This window comes from Herpailurus yagouaroundi, unplaced genomic scaffold, assembly GCF_014898765.1.
Source record: "Herpailurus yagouaroundi ecotype Mexico unplaced genomic scaffold, PumYag 28, whole genome shotgun sequence".
Classification (NCBI taxonomy): Eukaryota; Metazoa; Chordata; class Mammalia; order Carnivora; family Felidae; genus Herpailurus; species Herpailurus yagouaroundi.
Window position 1 is genome coordinate 67,292,694 of NW_024412376.1, and position 19,416 is coordinate 67,312,109.

The 19,416-nt window shown below is 37.9% G+C and overlaps 1 protein-coding gene across 3 annotated transcripts in view; it reads right to left on the minus strand.

Annotated features, from left to right (window-relative positions):
• Window positions 1-18,567, minus strand: part of SYNPO2 (synaptopodin 2) — a 204,536-nt gene extending 185,969 nt beyond the window's left edge. For 2 of the 3 annotated variants that reach the window (XM_040474990.1, XM_040474984.1), the window contains exon 1: window positions 18,273-18,555. In XM_040474990.1, the coding sequence (XP_040330924.1) occupies window positions 18,273-18,377 (105 nt within the window). In that variant the 5' untranslated portion in view covers window positions 18,378-18,555. Of the gene's footprint in view, window positions 1-18,272 lie in introns of all 3 variants that reach the window. The other variant, XM_040474991.1, reaches the window with a different exon arrangement.
• Window positions 18,568-19,416: the final 849 nt, after the last annotated feature.

The following is a 19,416-nucleotide window of genomic DNA, read 5'->3' on the forward strand; positions in this document are numbered from 1 at the left end:
CTTTCTGGGTCCCTGGGTGGTTCAGTTGGTTGAGCATCCAACTCTTGGTTTCAGCTCAGGTCATAAATTCCAAGTTCATGAGTTGGAGCCCCACATCAGGCTCTGCACTGACAGTGCAGAGCCTGCTTGGGATTTCTTCTTTCTCCCTCTCTCTTTGCCCCTCCCCGGCTTTGTCTCTCTCTTTCTCTCTCTCTCTCTCTCAAAAAAAATAATAAATAAACATTAAAAAAAAAACTGCCCTTTCCAAAAACAATACTGCTTTATTTTTCAAATTAACGGAAAAAATATGACCATTCATGCGCAGTTTCTTTCACCTATTATCTTCTTGATTTAAAATAGATTCTAGCTGAAATGAACCTTAAAATCATCTATTCTAAATGTTTCATTTTATAAATAGAGAAATTGAGAGCCAGATAGTTTTAGTGACATCATACTTAAAGGTCACAGAGTAAAGTCAAGTTAGACCCATGCCTAGAATTCAGGCCTCCTGATTTCCTGTTCAGTTCAGTCTTTTCACTGCACCCTTTGGACTGGTATCTTGTTACTACATAATATCAAATAAAAATATGAACACACACATATAAAACATATATATTATTACTCTAATTACCCTTTGAATAAATTGCTCATTTAAAAAAGCATCAGACAAAGCTTCAGCAAAACCAGGCTCTTCAGTGGTTGCCATTCTCACACTAAAGAATAACAAATGTGCATCCAGTCATTCACTTATTTACACAACAACCTTTCAATGATTATATAAGCCTGACTTAAGTACCTAGTTACACATCTATGTAACATATATGTATATCATCTACCTTGAAGAGCGCTATTTTAGAAGATGCCAATGACTATGGTCTTGCTTTCAAAGAGTAAGGTGCCAATATAAATGTGGAAAAATGAAAATATTTTAACTAGAAATACTAATGAAAATGTCTCCATCAGAACAGTAATATTTGCTTGTCTGAGTGCAAAATAGGAAGGTTTATCATGCCCTGACGTCACCCTCTGCCACCTTGGCTCCAGGACACCGGGACCTGAGTAAGAGTTCCAGTTTAGTAGTATTGTGAAAACCTAAAGCAAGGAGGTCCTTGTTTTATGCTGTGCTACAGACCCCTGTCCCTGCCATCCCTGTACCCTTCTCCCTGCTCTCTACCCTTTTCTTCAATCCTGAAGCATAAGTGTCTTCAGGCTCCCACTTGCCTTTGATGCAGACTGTGAACTTCAACTCCTGTTTTCATCCTTAAAGATTCTGATGAAGTTTATAAACTTCCTCAAATAACATGTATTTATTTTTGCCTGAATGTAATTTTATCACTTGGTAAATTAAAAACAGGAGTCAGTATTAACTGATCAATTAAAAAGTAATAGTCTTTATTGCATACCTACCATGTCCCTGGGAGAAATAAATAGAACATCCTACTTCAGAAAAGATCATGGGCAAAGTTACAGAGGACTGGGGAAAGAATAAGCATGTTGTGTTGGGAGAAAATGAGAACAGCCTCACAGGAGGAAGAAAGCTGCTCAGGCCAGAAACAGTGAAAGGAGGTAAAGGGTCTTAAAAAACTTAAAAAAGAGTTTCTATGACTATTGCAAGCACACTCCTGGAAAATGCTTACAAAGACAAAATAATTCTCCATACTACTTCATCTTATGCCTGAATCAAAAAAATCCAGTATGTTGTTACCTTTCCATGACTTATGCATAACTTCTTGTTTATTCTCAATTTCTCTCTCTGTCTCTCTGTCTCTCTCTGTCTCTCTCTCTCACACACACACACACACACACACACACACACACACACACACAGTATATCCTGTGTATTCTGCAGATAAAGCAACATCAGATTTGATGTTTTAATTTGCTTAGGAAGCTACGTGAGAAATGAGAAGCATAAAAAGAACTAGACTGAAAAATAGGAATTAAGATAATGGGCGCAGTTAGGACTGAGAAGAAGGAATTTTCCTTCTCAAATAAGAAAGAGGAGCACAGAGTCAGAGTCGTGAAGGTGATAAAGAACAGGAAGGAATAAACATCATAATGGGATCTTTAATTGAATTTGTGTCTACTCTCAGCCCTGAAGGAACCTTGGTAACTCACTCAACATGAAGCCACAGGGTCATCTAGGCACAGAGGAAGCATCCGGTGAAGTGCTTCCCTTCCAGATCGCAGCAGCTCTGCCTCAGGATGAAATCGTTCTGATCCACATTTTTCCATCTGGCGGGCAGGCAGCCAGAAGATTGGAGACCCAAAAATGGATCACTGCTTTTGGACTCCCTGCAGCAGCCAATAAATGTAATATAATATTTACACAATTCAATCTAATATCAGTCATGCTAAGCACCATCTGATGGGAAATGTTATATTTTTCACAAAAGAAATACAAATAAAGGGGACTTCTAAGGTAGTATCTGATTCCCAAGGCCTGAGCCTTTCACAAATTTTGTTTTTCATTTCAGCTTGAGCTTGACTGATGAAAATAACTCACCACTGTTTGGAAAGCTAAAAACACCAAGAGCTTAATGTATTATCATTTACTTAGAAAAAACAGCCTTATATAGTAATAACTTCTTCTAATTTAGAAGACAAGAGTGCGGGGGTGAGTGGGGGAGGGAATGAAATGCTCATTAGCCTTTGCCAAAGGCCTTGGCACAGAATTTTCCTAACTATTCAGAGATCAGTGTCCTATATTTACTTACCAGGGACAATTTATTTTCTTTTATATTTTCAAAGCACTTGAAATGATTCCTTTTCTTTGTGATGATTTCCATATGCTGTTTCCAAGGAAAGGGGCATGGCTTACTCAGTCAGTATAAGGCCACATTCTGAAACCATTAAATGCCATCTCACAGGGAGGGATCCCAAGGACTGCAGGGGCCCTTCCAATGACATTGAGATCCAGATCTCAAAAGGCATTGCATGGAAGACAGCAGCTATTCCTTCAACTTCACAAAAGTTGTTTAAATAAAAATTTAAAAGCCACAAAGGTGATACTTGTAATTTTTTAAAACCATTGAATGTTCCCTCTCTGTGAAATAATTTATATTTACTTTTTTATCACTGAAAATAATCCTTAGAGATAGGTCCTAACACTATCCCCATTTTACAAAGGAGGAAACCAAGGCACAGAGTCTAGTATGATTGAACCAGTCAGAGTCTAGAGCTCAGCATAACTTCATGCAATTCTTTATATTGTCGGGTATTTTCCTTTTAAAAAATCTGTACTATTTTTAAATGAGACAATCATTTAATTTTATTTGGCCTTATAAAATGTACAACTTCAGGACCCATTGCTTTAAACTGGTTAAACTGCAGAACAAAGAAATCTTGGTTAGTAATTGATACTGCAAACATTTTGTGAAATGTTGCATTTTATCAAAAAAGAAAATTGGCACTCAGTGAAAGAAACATCACATATCATTCTATGTGCCTTTTGTGCTCTTCCATTTGTATACTGGGAGTACAAAGAATTGGTTGAGTGCTTTATTAATTTATGAAGAAAAAATAAACTTGTATGGAAGACAGTTACTTCTTCCTGTAATTAGAATAATGATGATGATAACAGACTCCTTTACTGCATGATTACTATGTGCCAGGTGATATCTGAATACACAATACTTACAAAGCATGGTAAGATACATTATTGGGGTGCCTGGGTGGCTCAGTCCGTTGGGTGTCTGACTTTGGCTCAGGTCATGATCTCATGGTTTGTGAGTTTGAGCCCTGTGTTGAGCTCTCTCCTGTCAGTGCAGAGCCCGCTTTGGATCCTCTACCTCCCTCCCCTGTTCACATGCAGGCACTCATGTACCCTCTCTCTCTCTCTCTCAGAAATGAATATTTAAAAAAAAGATATTATTAACCAGTTCTTTGGATCTCAAATTCATCCTGTCAAATTGGTGACACTTTTTATCTACAAAAACAGCAATTCCATTACATAGCACCCCATTTTACAGATGAAGAAACTAAGTCTCAGAAAAAAATGTGCTTAAAGATACATAGAAATGGTAGCCAGTATTAAAATGCTTCTGTCCTTGGACTTCGGCTCAGGTCATGATCTTGCAGTTCCTGAGTTCGAGTGTCACATCAGGCTCACTGCTGTCAGCGTGCAGAGATCCTGCCCTGGATCCTCTGTCTTCCTCTTTTTCCGCCCCACCCCTGCTCACGTTCTATCTCAAAAATAAAAATAAACATTTTAAAAAAATTAAAAAATAGGGACGCCTGGGTGGCTCGGTCAGTTAAGTCTCAGACTTAGGCTCAAGTCATGACCTCATGGTTCCTGGGTTCTAGACCCACTTTGGGCTCTGTGTTGACAGCTCTGAGTCTGGAGTTTGCTTCAGATTCTGTGTGTGTGTGTGTGTGTGTGTGTGTGTGTGTGTGTGTCTCTGCCCCTACCCCCCTTTCTCTCTCTCTCTCTGTCTCTCTCTCTCTCTCTCAAAAATAAACATTAAAAGAAAAAGTTTTTAAGAATAAAATTAAAAAAATAAAAACAAATGAAAACAAATGCTTTCATCCTTTCAATGGGTCAGTTCTCAAACAACATCTAAATAAAATGACCTCTTTTTTGAAGAAGAAAGGAAATTAAGACACATTAGAAAATATAATAAAACTTTTCTTTACCCTGACATCAAGGTCAAAATAAACAGGATCTATGTATCAAATTCTCCTTGACACTCCTTAAATTCTTCTCCTCACACTGGGAGAATCAATTTCAGAGGCAGAGAAAGATTACTTTAATATAATTTTTAACCAAACTTCTACATAAGAGGCAATGGCAATTATTCATTTAAATAAAGTGTTCCAGACACTGGTCAGTAGGCTGCTGCATTATGAAAAGCTGAAATGGATGAGGAGGAAACAGGAAGAGGACAGTTCCAAGTTGTTCTAGTAGGATACTATGTTAATCATTTCACCATGGGAAAATAACCACATGGTCAGGGTTCCCGGGAGAGAGAGTTTTTCATTTTTATCACTGGACTTCTTATAGCAATTTCTCATGGAAATATGTGCCAGCTACATTGGCATTTTGGGATTCCTTGATCTTGCCAAGCATGTTTCTGTCCCAGGGTCTTTTTGTACTTGTAGGGTACTGCACCTGGAAGGCTTCCCCCACATATCTGCCAAGCCAACTGGAATGCCTATGGACATTTATTTTCATCTAAGAAATGAGAAGGAAATGAGTGCTAACTAATGTTTAATTTACCTTATTGTAAAGGCTGAAATAGGTACCCTGGTCTAGTCTGGTCCAAGCAGTTATGAATTTCATACAGTGCCTGAGGTGACCTCACTGAACTGAGGACCTCCCAACACAGCAGCAAGGAAATGTGCTTCCTCACATGCTCATTTTCTCTAGCATAGTATAATATATCATGTTTTACAGTGCTTGATTAAGTGAATCCCCGTGTTACTATCCAGTTTCCACACTCACAAAATGAGAAAAGTTTTAAAATATTCTTGAAAGGAAGCTATTAACAAAGATAACACTTCTATTTCAAGCATGAGAGAACAAGAGTATTGAAGAGTTAACCCTTCTTTATAATCCTACTCTTCATCAGCCATATTGTGAGATTAAAAACCATCACTGCCTATTCATATGACAAGTAGGTAAAATATGCCAAATTACCAAGAAGACTATTTGGAATATGGATTTATATTCACTGTTGTTGGAGAGGAGCTTTACCTCACTGTCCTCAATTATGGCAGCCAGTGTTAGTGTCAAGTAGTCAACTAAGAAGATATTTAATAACTAAGCATCCATAACATAAAAACATTCTAGACTTATTTTTTCAACAATGGTTGAAGTCAGACAATATTCAATTTAAAGCTTTACAGAATTTAAATCAAATGATAATATTTAGAAAGTTCTTCATGGACGCAATTAAAAATGGCTAAACAGTACAACTGGCAACAAACTGAGATGTATTTTTTGTTAGCAAATATTGTTGAAGATGCAAAAAAAAAAAAACCCAAGAAATTGGTACAAATAATATTAGAACAAACTACATGTTGAAGGTTTATTGTTAAGTTAAATAAAAGAACATGTTTCTGGTGTTTCCCAGCCTATGGTATTTTCTGGATTCTATTTCAATACTTTCACAGATGAAGAACTATTCTTTTGGAGAACCAACAAGGAAGAAAATGGAGAGAAGCTTTCAGAAATTAATGAATTATTTAATTTTTAAAGAATCAATGTCTTATGGAAAAAAATGTATATAAAACCACTGAGAAAGTAGCAGTTTTAACAGTCTTTAATAAAGAAAAGATTCTAGAGTAAGGTTATGGAGGTGCCTCCCATAAAATTCATTCAGTGCATAATTTGAAGGCAAGCTTGTACAGCAAAATAAACTGAAGACAGAGTGCAAAAGTGCTACAGATGTCATCAATATGATTAATTTTATAAAAACTCACGTGTAAAATATACTGGAATCCTTAAAACATGTTGCAGTGATACAGGGAGTGACCAGGAAAGTTTTGTGTCATAGAAATTTGTATCACTGAGGTTCAAGTGGTAACCTTGCAAATTGGTTACCTTGTAAGAGTTGTAGAAGCTAAAGATGTCCCAGAGTTTTATTCATCACATAAATGAATACTCCAAATTTGTTGATCTTTTCTGGAATAATAAGTGGCTCTTAGTTGTCAGTTACCTGGCCTGTATTTTAGAATAATAAATACAGTATGTCCAGCTTACAATTAATTGCTTTGAAAGCAACTTTCCAAAAAAAAGAAATAGAAGAAACAGAGAGGAGAAGATTTTGAACAACTGTTATAATGTTTCTATCACTATGTGATTTTTCTAGTTGAAAATTATTTAAGTGTGTTTGTTACTCTTTAAAATTTCATATCTGCACACTTAACTAGGAAAAAAAAAGAATTTCTAACAGGCTTTCAATCTTTCAAATAAAAAATATCAGTGAGATTGTAACACTAAAATATTAAAATGTAGCCTATTCTCATTAGTTTGTGAGAACAAGTCATGGTTAGTAGGGAAGATGGAGATCTACTCATCATATTACAACAAAAACATTTGCATTATCAGTTGGGAATGAAAACTAATTTTCAGTTAGTGTTTAATTTCTTTAATATGGATCTACCTATGTTAAAAGGTTATCTTTTTCAGTCATGACAGTCTTTAGATTCAAGTGTTGAAATAAACTAAAATTTTACTAGACCTCTGAATTACACCGCATGGGGTCACACTACAATTTTCAGAATCATAGAGTCTGTCAATCACATTGTTCTCACCAAACAAAACAACAACAACAACAACAACAACAACAACAACATTCTGATTCTCATTCTGTAAGAGTAAGAAGATTTTTTGTGTTGTCAAAGTAAAATAAAATCAGTTTTTAAAATATTGCTGATTTCATCTTTATTTTGTTCTTTAAATTTTTTTGATATATTGGAAACTATACCTAAAATATTAGCACAGCATTACATATGTATGTCAATAACATCTCATTTATTCATTCCATATATATATATACACATCATTTATATGTACGTGATATATAAATGGGATATGCTGAAAATTCTTTTACTTAAAGAGGCACAATCAAAACATTTTGAACACCTCTGGTCTAATGGAAGAAACAGACATGTGAGCAAAAATTACAGCCACAGGCAGCGAAGGGTATGGAAGCATGAGGTGAAAGGTATGTGTGACAAAGGCAACACAGCAGAGCAAGTGCTTACTTACAACCAGAAAATTGAGTCAAATCTCTTAGAGAACGGACTCTGAACAGAGTTGTCCAGAATGAGTAAAATGTCTCCAAGGTATTAGGGTGGTTGCCAGAGGAAGGGGTGGACAAGCCCTCCAGCCAAGGACACAGCAGGGATGAATCTTGGTAGCAAGAAAGGCAGAGCATTCCGACAGAACTGTCATATTTTCAAATAGCTAAGTGCACATTTAGGGGAGTTCCAGGTGATGGGGCTGGACAGTATGGTAGGGACCAGATCATGGAGGGTTATGGGTGCTACAGTGGAGCCATGAGCCAGTGAACAAGCCATAGAGCAGGGAGCATCCAACTGGCCTCGGTCCTGGATCTGCCATTTACCAGCTATGTGATCTTAAATTACTTAGTTAACTTCTCTAAGTCTCAGCTTCCTCATCTGGGGGGGGGGGCCGCCCCCCCGTGAGAAGGGGAGACAGTAACGCTATTGTGAATGATAGAAGTCATAAAGTGCTTACTTGTCTGTACATAATAAGATTTTTTTTAATGTTATGGTTCTTTTGATGACTATGATGGGGAGACTTTGAAGTAATTCAAGCAGTGATACAACAGGTGATTTAGAAAAATCTCTCTGGCAGCTCTCTGTAGCACAAATCTGAGGAATGTGAAACCTAGAGCAGGGAGACAGTTAAAAGGCTTATAGTTAGCTAGAGGACAAAGAATAAGGGCCTGGGCTGAAGTAGTAAGCATAGACACATAAAGCAGGAAACAGAATAAGAGCCATGGAGGACAGTACCGCCTAAATCCATTGTGTTTACACCCCTTTGTGAAAATTATTAAAGTAAACTACACTAGACCCACAAAAGTTGTGTGTGTGGAATACAAATCCTGGAGTCAAAGTCTCCAGGTGTGGATCCCAGGTTTACCCTAACTACATATGTGATCTGGGGAAGTCACTTAACCTCGTGCTTCTGTAATGGGGATCTCAAACAGGGATAACCTCATAGAATTATCTCATCATGTTTAAAACGTGACTGGGGCGCCTGGGTGGCGCAGTCGGTTAAGCGTCCGACTTCAGCCAGGTCACGATCTCGCGGTCCGGGAGTTCGAGCCCCGCGTCAGGCTCTGGGCTGATGGCTCAGAGCGTGGAGCCTGTTTCCGATTCTGTGTCTCCCTCTCTCTCTGCCCCTCCCCCGTTCATGCTCTGTCTCTCTCTGTCCCAAAAATAAATAAACGTTGAAAAAAAAAATTTTTTTTTAAAAACGTGATTAAAGAAGTGACTGGTATCCAGTAGACATTATATATGAATGAGTTTCTTAAATAAAAATTATCTCCAGAAAATACTGTTAAAGGTAGTAAGATGTTTGGGGAAAATGATACACATTGACTGTTGTTATAAATTTCTTAGGGAAAAAATAATCTGTATCCTAAAATGGTGAAATTCAAGCCAGGTAAATTTTGATAAAGGGAATGAGAGGGATGCCTGGGTGGCTCAGTCGGTTAAGCATCTGACCCTTGATTTCAGCTCAGATCATGATCTCACAGTTCAGTAGATTGAGCCCCATGTCGGCCTCTGCAGTTTGGAGACTGCTTGGGATTCTGTCTCCCTGTCTCTCTCCCTGCCTCTCCTGCTCATACTGAAGCTCTCTGTATCAAAATAAATAAAATTAAAAAAAAAATTTAAAGGAATGAAAGAAGAGCAGTAAAAGAAGAAATGTTGCCTAGACAGAATTAGACAGAATATAAACCTATATTTATTTTCAGGAAAACTCACCCACCCCATTGTTTTATCAATCCAGTACCCACACTACTTTCAAATAAAAGTGGAAAAGCTAGTCATGGATGAGCAGATTCTAAACACCCAAGACCAAGGTTAGGAAAACTATTTGTTACATAATTAACTCACAGGATCTTTCACGCAATGTTTCAAATGGCAAACCTATGATATTTTTTAGTATATTTATCTGAAACACACTGGATTTAAAAGCCAGTTAAGGTCAGGGAGCCTGGGTGGCTCAGTTGGTTAGGTGTCCAACTTCCGCTCAGGTCACGATCTTACAGTTTGTGAGTTCGAGCCCCACGTCTGGCTCTGTGCTGACAGCTCAGAGCCTGTAACCTGCTTCAAATTCTGTGTCTGGCACTCTGGCTCTCTTTTTCAAAATTAAATTAAAAAATTAAAAAAAAAATAAAACCCAGTTAAGGAAAACTACATCCAGACTGTCATAACACCAAACTATACCCACTATCACCAAAGATCTGCTACATATCCATGGATTTCACAAGACACTGAAGACAATTTGTTGAGAACCTAGCCAACTATACTTTTTCATAATGACAAACAATGGTAAATAATTAAAAAAATAAAATGCCTAAGGTAATTCAATACTATAAATATGTTCTCATTGAGGTGGTCAAACAATGAAATATACAACAAACATCAAATATATTTTGTTTCTCATATAAGGCTTTTAACTTCATGAAGCTATTTATTCTTAAGGACTCTTTTCTTTTTTTTTTTTAAATCTTTATTTATTTTTGAGAGAGAGCCAGAGAACGAGTAGGGCACAGGCAGAGAGAGAGGAAGACACAGAATCCGAGGCAGGCTCCAGGCTCTGCACTGCCAACACAGAGCCCGACATGGGGCTCGAACTCATGAACCTCGAGATCATGCCCTGAGCCTAAATCAGACGCTTAAACCGACCAAACCACCCAGGAGCCCTTCTTAAGGATTCTTTAATGAGGCTAATGCGGGAGTTCTCCATTTCCTTTTCTTTTTTTTTTTTTAAGTTTATTCATTTTAAGAGACAGAGAGAGAGAGAGAGAGAGAGAGAGAGAGCACATGCAGGGGAGGGGCAAAGAGAAGGAGAGAAAGAAAATCCCAAACAAGCTCTGCCAGTGCAGAGCTTGAACTCACAAACCTTGAGATCATGACCTGAGCCAAAATCAAGAGTCCAACTCTTAACCAACTAACAGAACCACCCAGGCATCCCCCCATTTCCTTGTACAAAAATCTCATGGCATTCATCATTAATCTGTTAGAATAGATACAATAAAATTTTTGGAATCCATGTATTTTTTAGGTTTATTTATAATTAAACTGGTTTGCTTTCCAGTCTTGTCTCTCAATGCACATGATCTTGGAGATACACTTCCCATAATCCTTCTCCCTGAGCCTATTAAAAGAAAAATTGTTATAAATGTTTTTAAGAGTTAAGTCTTAGATGGTGACATACTATTTCATACAAACTCCAAATCAGGGGCGCCTGAGTGGTTCAATCGTTTAAGCGTCCGATTTCAGCTCAGGTCATGATCTCGCAGTTCGTGGGTTCGAGCCCCACGTCGGGCTCTGTGTTGACAGCTTGGAGCCTGGGGCCTGCTTCAGATTCTGTGTCTCCCTCTCTCTCTGCTCCTCCCCTGCTCATGGTCTGTCTCTCTCTGTCTCTCAATAATAAGTAAACATTAAAAAAATTAAAAAAAAAAAACTCCAAGTCAAAGTTATGGCAGTTTTCAGCATTACTAAATGATAGCCCATTCGCTTTATCCAAAGTGATACAGAGAGAGGCATGATGCCCCTGCCATAGGGAAAGAATTACATTTGACTTTGAACTGCTTTATATAATCTTTTTGCAAATAATTTATTTTTTCAGAATCAGTTTTTTCATCCAAAAACTGAGGATAATAAAACTTTGTCTATTCACGTGGCATCAAATGAGATAACACATGTTAACGCACTTGGACGATTGTAAGATATACACATGTGAAGTATTTTTAGCTAAATGTATAAATTAGCTTCTACTCTTGAACACTTTTTAACTGATAGAAGTAGTTTAAATTATTTTGGAAGCTCATATTTTAAAACCATTGTCATGAGAAACATACAAATATTATTTAGATAGGTATAAATATGTATGTCACAATGACATTACATACTGACTTTTGGACTTGCAAAAACTTTCATTAAGAACAACAATCACCTTGATTAATATCCAATAAAAGTTCAGAGTATTTACTTTCAATTTTGGGGGGTAGGGTAGGGGGTTGAGAGAGACAGGGGGAGGGAGAATCTTAATAAGCAGGCTCCATGCTCAGCACAGAGCCTAACGCAGGGCTCAATCCCACGACTCTGGGTTCACGACCTGAACCAAAATCAAGAGTTGGACACTCAACTCACTAGTTACACAGGCACCCCAGAGTACTTACTTTTAAAATGAGAGTTCTGGACTCCGACAGTAATGTTCGAGAAACACTTTTTTAGACTAACTGAAAGTAGGCACCTTCCTTCTATGGGTGACATACATGAAATGCATGTAATTGATAATATGAACCTACGGAACTGATGTCTTTGAGGAGTGTCAACTCATTCAGTTATAAACAGGAAACTTTCATGTCTTCCAGTAACTGCTTTCAACTATGATAAAACCAAATCCCTCCCTTAATAATACTTTGGTCAGAAATCCCATGCATTTCTGTTGGCTTTTGGTTATTAAAACAGTCTAGCTGAATTACAGCTTCAATCTAATGTCTGTCTCTAGGCTCTCTCCCTAAGCACCATGGCCGGTTTGTGGCTCCAGGGCTTGGTGTGGGCAGGAGGGTGTTGGCTGTTCTTTTTCTGCCTCTCTAGAACTCCTCCCAAGTTGAAGGCAGGAAGATTGGAGAAAGGGGGGGGATGGTAGATATATTTATTCATAACTGAATGAGGTGGCATTTCTCCCTGGTTGTTGCACTTCTCTCTGGTTAATATTGAGTGGCCATCTCTGTCCACTCTGTGGCCCGCGTCCAGATGCTAGGGCACTTGTGTAGTTTCTTCAAAGAGCCATGGAGAGCTTTGCCACAGTTCCCTAACTTGAGAAATAGGGCTCCTGCTAGGCTCCCTTCCAAGCCCTCTAACAGTCCCTCAGGATGCCAGCTTGCACCTGCCAATCCCTAGCTAAGAGCTTGGCCCATCTGGGTAGGGTACTGGCATGGCAGTTCAAATCCCATCACTTCTGTGACAGTCTTTCACACCTGGGAAATGCAAGAATCCTTGCCTTACCAAACAGTTAAGCTCCTATTTGTTCTCTCTCATTCTCCCTCTCTGTCTCTATCTCTGTCTTTCTTTTTCTCTCCTTCTTCTTATATCTTTATCCAGTTTTATTCTCCCCACCCACCACTCCCTACTTCTTATCCCACCGTTCACATGGCACTAGGAAAGCCAGCAATTCTATTGACAAAGAAGACGTCCTGCTAGGGAATAGCTTGCCAGGTTCCCCTCTTGCAGGCACCTCCAGTCTTTACAATGATCATTTTTAAGCTTCCCAGCACTTCCTTGTCTCCCTGCAATTCATAGATCTTGGCTTCAGAAAGGGAAAATCTTCCCACTACTAATGATGACTTAATCACCATGCTAAAGACCCAGACAATTCTTGAGTCTCTCTGGTCCTTCTCTTGTATCAGCTGGGAAAGGGGCAGTGGGAAAGTGCCGGAAGAATGTCTCATGCCACCCTTCAGTAAGCTCTGTGGTGACTGACATATCTGGCCTCAACTTTCTACAGCAGCGGTTCTGAATCTTGACCACACATTAGAATTGTCTTTAGCGTGTTTATAAATCTTGATACCTGGGGTTCCCTTGGCCAATTAAATCGGATTTGGATGAAGACCACACTGTTTTTTGTTTTTCTATAAACTTCCTTTGGGGCACCATCTTAGCCTACTTTCATTCTCTCAGGTACCTGTTTCTATCAGTTCAGGAGAAGTCAGATTTGCAATCAAATCCCACCATTTTTTACAGCTTCACCTTTTGCAAGTAACATAGCCTTTCTGTGCCTGAAATCCTTCATCTCTAAAATGAAGATATTTTTCATACTATTTCTTGGGTTTTGGGGGTCATTTGAAAATACCTGCAAAGAAAATATTACAAAGAACATTTCCCTGAAAAGAGCTTGATAAATGTTGGTTACATATATGCCGTGTCCTGATAATGGTAAAGTTCATGCATAGTCATTATTTTAGCTCATTGTCTTTCAACAGTGTTCTGTCTTAAAACCCACAATTCCAAAACAAAGATTTAAATAACATATGCTTAATAGATTTACCTAGCATGCATTGACTTCTGTAAACATACCTGCTATTAGAATTTCTAGAAAGCTCTCAAAAACTTAACAAAATGAAGTGATAAAGATGTTACCAGCTTTCCATATGTAGTAAAGAGCATTTATCCTCAAATACACATATTCAAACACATTAAAACATTTCTTTTTCCCTTTAGAAGTAGCTATGCTTCTGGAATTATTTTATTTGAAACATTTTAGAGACCTCACTGATGGTACTAATGGGTAAGATGATGTTACTTGATTGTGCCTTACCTAAATACCACATCTTTATTTAAAGTTTTACAGAGAGGACATACAGAATCATTAAATCCACTTCTGCCCATAAAATAGATGACTGTAATCTGTCATCTCAATTTTAATAAAAGCTACTTGAAACTTTGAATTGAAATTCAATAAGAGAATTATAAGTACCATAGTGTCTATACGTTTTAAAGAAAGCTTAAAGTGCTAAACATTCTAACATATAAAGGATACAGTGTGCACATTTCTTTCTTTATTATATTTAAAATGTGAGTTATTTCTGAATTGCTCATAAGATTTGTTTGTAAAACAAAAATTTCTCCCCACTTCTTTATATGAAGATTTCCCAAATTGTCAAGAGCATACCCAGAGACATAGCCACGTAAGTACATATTCCAAAAAAGAGTTTTGTCAAGTAAAAGTGCTAACGTAGTTTTTCTAAGAATGTTTGCACACATACAATGGAGTTTTATGTTATAAATAGGTCTCAATAAATTTACTTCTATGAATGATATTCTCAAAGTATACCTTACAGAATATTGTCCTATGATTCTGTATTAGAGATATTTGTTTTCTATAACATCTATTTAGAACATAAGTTAAAAGATATATAAACATTTAAAAACCAGATAACTGTTACTGATTATTTGGGCCTTGTAAAAATTCAATTTATTCTTTTTTTATGTTTATTTATTTATTTTGAGAGAGAAAGAGAGAGAGAGCATGAGTGGGGAAGGAGCAGAGAGAATGGGAGAGAAAGAATCCCAAGCAGGCTCCGTGCTATCAGTGCAGAGCTTGACAAGGGACTTGATCTCACAAACCAGGAGATCATGACCTGAGCCAAAATCAAGAGTCAGACACTCAACCAACTGAGCCACCCAGGAGCCCCCAAAGTTCAATTTATTCTTGAAACAAATCCAAATTTTATGGCTTTGAGCTTCAATGTTATAAAAATTTGATTATTAATATTTCTGTTAGTGATCTTTAAAAGTTGGAGTTTGCCTACAGTTCAGTCAGCCAGTCAAATACTAAAAATGTTTGAACATCTCTCAAAAGTGACTAAATGTGTCACTAGAAGGATATTTATAATTTATATATGTATATATATATTTATAAATTTATAATTTATAGGGAATTATAATCTACTTAACTTCTACTCATTGTTAATAACATTAGATTAGCTTTTTTTTTCATTATTTCAGCTTGTTAGATTTTCATTTTATACAGAATTATAAAAAATCTGAACACTAGATATTTTAAAACAAGCCAAAAATTTGTTATCTATAGAACTGCTTTGTAGTGTCCCCATTTTAAGGGAGCATGATTCAAGCACTGTCTGGAATTTCCTTTTCTTTGTTAATGTATATTTTCTTCAATTCCAAATTCATCCTTTGCATGTTCTTCAAAACTGTGAGCATTGTGTATGTTAGCAGCCATCCCTACCCAGCCTTTCTACCCCATTCCTCTCCATCCTCCTTCTTGTAGGTAACTCGGGAGAGGAGGAAGTCCATGCCATGTTCATTTCACCTTGAGCCCAGGGACCATTCCTGGAACTGAGTGGACTTGATGTTTTAAATGAAAAACAGTAATCCCAGTGAGGTCATAGACTTGATAACATACAAAGTGACAAGCACTTTGCTCCAAGAGTTTTCTAGAACAAATAATGCTAGCATAAGAAATTAAATGTGAGTTTGAGTTAAGTGGAAAAAATAGACCAACAAAAGTAGGCATTGCCATAGTAACTTAGAAATTTTTCTTCTTTTGAAGGCTTTCTAGTCACTTTTTACATATGGGGAAAAGTAGACTGTAGTCTGTAGTGTATCTCTCTCTCTCTCTCTCTCTCTCTCTCTCTCACACACACACACACACACAAGAATTAAGGCAAACATCCAGACGACTTCATAATACTTTTAAATCAACAATTAACTATACTATCACAAACTAGAAAACTAAAGCAAACATTCAAATGCTTTAATAATGGTCTTTTTAAAACCACAAATATATTGCCAGGGTATTTTAGGAAAGTTGACTTGGGGGGAAGAGAAGGATCGAATTTTTTTACACTCAGACATGTAATATCCTCTCTGAATCCTGTCAATAGAGACATCATCGGCAGAGAAATGCTCCCAAAGCACTGTTCACTAGCAATTCTTCAAAAACAAAATCAGTTCCTAAAAAAAAAAAATCACCACACAATAGTTCCACTTTGAATTTTTTTAATGCTTATTTATTTTTGAGAGGGAATGAGACAGAGTGTGAGCAGTAGAGGGACAGAAAGAGAGAGGGAGACACAGAATCCGAAGCAGGCTCTAGGCTCTGAGGTGTCAGCACAGAGCCCGATGGGAGGCTCTAACAGAAGAACCATGGGATCATGACATGAGCTGAAGTCAGACACTTAAGCGCCTGAGCCACTCAGGTAACCTCCCTTTTTAATAATTTTTTTTAATGTTTATTTATTTTTGAGAAAGAGAGACAGAGTGTGAGCAGGGGACAGGCAGAGAGAGAGGGACAATAGGTCCACTTTGAAACAAGCACATCGCAGACTCAGGAGAAGCCCAATACCCAACCCATTCTTAAGGTCTGGCCACAGAAGAACTACTGGAATAACAGCATCTAGCCCACCTTTGTCCTTTTAACTGGGAGGCAAGTGATTCTAAAGTTGCATACTATTAGGACAGTAAAACTAGAGCAATATTAGAACCTCACTGATGGTAGAGTACAATTTCCTCTTCTCTCTTTTTGTACAGCACTCAAAATTTTTGCCTCTTTCTCCCCCCACCCCCCAACACCTCACAACAGATGAGTCAGGAAGGGTGAGAGATTTGTCACAGGCCCGCTACAAGTTAGATCAGAGCTGGAATTAGAACCCAAATCTCAGTAACTGGAGCCAGCCAACTGCTATTCTAGACTCAGAACAACTCCAGTTCAGTGTCATGAATTCTGCATACTCCAAATTTGTCATTACTGTTTTGTCTGATGCTTCCTGCCATGGACTCCTAAAGCAACACAACGAAACCTCCTTTCCGGATTCTTCGATCACTGCTAGTCTAAAGCAGAGGAAAGTTACTTAAACTCTCTGGGCTCTTATCTAAACTCCGCAGATTGAACTGGAAGTCTCTGAGAAACTTTCCAGTTCTAAAAATTCTGCTTTTCACCCTCTGTCTTATGCTTCATTCTTGATGTTTGAAATTTTCACTAGGTGGCAGGATTCCACCATCACATTACAAAAGGATTTTTCGATGGAAGCCTGGGAGCAGAATATTTCAAAGAAGCTCCTTTCCTCAGAGTGAACATAAAAAAAAAAAAAAAAAAAGCAAAAAAAAAAAAAAGCCAAAGCCAAGAGAAAGAATAACTACAAAGGCCAGTAGTCCACATATTTCATAAAGATCTAGATCCATTTTTAATATAATTATAAAGAGGAAATTAATCAAACATGTTTTTCATACAATACTACAATTTGGTATCCAAATCAGGTAAAAGTCTGCATTAATTTCATGCATTTTAAAGCTTATTTTATCTGAATCCCAATGTAAACTATATCGGATCCCTTCCAGCAAACTGGTAGCAAGAAACAATCAATATGATGGAAACAAAAACATTTAAAATCATTTTTACATGCATTTCAAAGTTTCCTATAAGTTACTTACAATATATTTCTAATGTCTTTGAATTTTATTTTGAGCACTTAACTAGGTGAGTACACATGATGGTAGATTGATTTGTAAAACCCTTAAGAGAATATTCTTTCAAATAGATTTTATGACATTTCATCATATATTTAAAATTATTGCCCCAAATTGGCCTTTTAAGAAATGCTGTATTGTAAATGTCACTACCAACGCTTTGTAAGAGTCCCGCAAAGCCAAGCTAATTGGTTATGCTGAGCTGAGCATTTCTCTTCTGCCAGAACCAAGTAAAGTAACATGAAACAATAACGCAACTGCATATTCTATATTGCCTAGAAGAAACTTCCCAAGTGTCTTGCCGGTTGTCAGAGAAGCTGATTAATTAGACTTTTCTTCAGCTGATAAATATGGCACTCTTGTTTTTTTTTTTTTTTTTTCCTTTCAATTACTGGTTAATTGTATATATGCTATATGTTACTCGAAAGTTTTTTCGAAACAAGAACAAACCCGCATCCTGGGAAAAGTTAGCATCAGCGCCAAAATCAGACCAATACATAACCTTCTGAATCAGCACTTGAAAAAACCATCAACAGGTTGCCTTCATTCCCTCCCAGCACAGAGCGGTGATGACATCTCTTCGGAGGTCCTACCTTAGCAACTTGTAAGGGCTGCTTCTGCTCCTTGCCACCTTGCAATCTGAACCCCCAGGGCGCCCCTCCGGTCATGGAAATGCAGATAAAATCCCCCGTGCCCATTTTCTCCTTTTAGTTGGGTAGCATGAAGAGCCTGAAAAGACAGACGAGGCTTCCGTGGGGTTGAGATGTGTGCTTAGCCCCAGGCGCCTCCAAGGAGGCAGGTCTAGGGAGCGCAGAGGCAGAGCTCCTGCTGCGGCCGCCGTCCGGGCCGCCGCTGCCGCGAACTAGCGCAGCTAATAGGATCATTCACAAGGAGGCAGAAGCGCTCCCTGGCATCGAGGACACCGCCCACTTTTGCGTCACGCTCCTTTGTTCAGCCCACTTCAAGCAAGGGAAGGAGACTCGCTCACCGCAGAAGGTCCTCTTTTGGGGCGGGTTTGGGGCGGTGGAGCAAGAGTTCCCTAGCACTCACATTTAATGCCAGCACTTAAAGAATGATTGAAAAACTTTCATTAAATAATCATATAAATAGTAGAGAACGTGAAGGTTTTAATCTCCAGGCCACGAGTGTCATCTCCCAATATGAGCTCTGAGAACTCAACTGCTAGACAATTCCATTCTCTCAAATAAATGTTTTAAGAAGAACCACATTGACGTTTGAAACAGACAAAAGGGAGTGAAAGTGGGTGAAATTATTATTTTTCTAAGTTTTTACTGTCTACGGCCTGCAGAACTAATCCCATAAGAGGAAATAAAAGAAAGCAAAACATTTGAGTTTTTCCCTCAAAACCTCCTACTCTGAAAAGTGCTTTTTTTGAACTATCAGATGGGTATATACATTTTAGAGCCGGAGGATGTGGTTGGGGGGTGGGGGAGGAGAGGGAGAAGGAGGAGAAGAAAAGGTGAGGGGAAAGATTTCCCCCTGGAAATTATATTCTTTTAACAGTGCTCTTGAATGGTTTGGATTGCTTTAAATTTAAATAAGCGTTTCATTTTCTTCCCTGTTCAGCAGGAAGGAAACTTCTTAAACCAAAATAGCCAACTACATACAATGTCACCTACAAGTTTCTTATTTTTATAATCCCTCATCACTTCTCCTGAGTCTGGGTGGTCCAAAATAAAAGTTGATTTCAATGTTTTAAAATCTGAATATAATCTA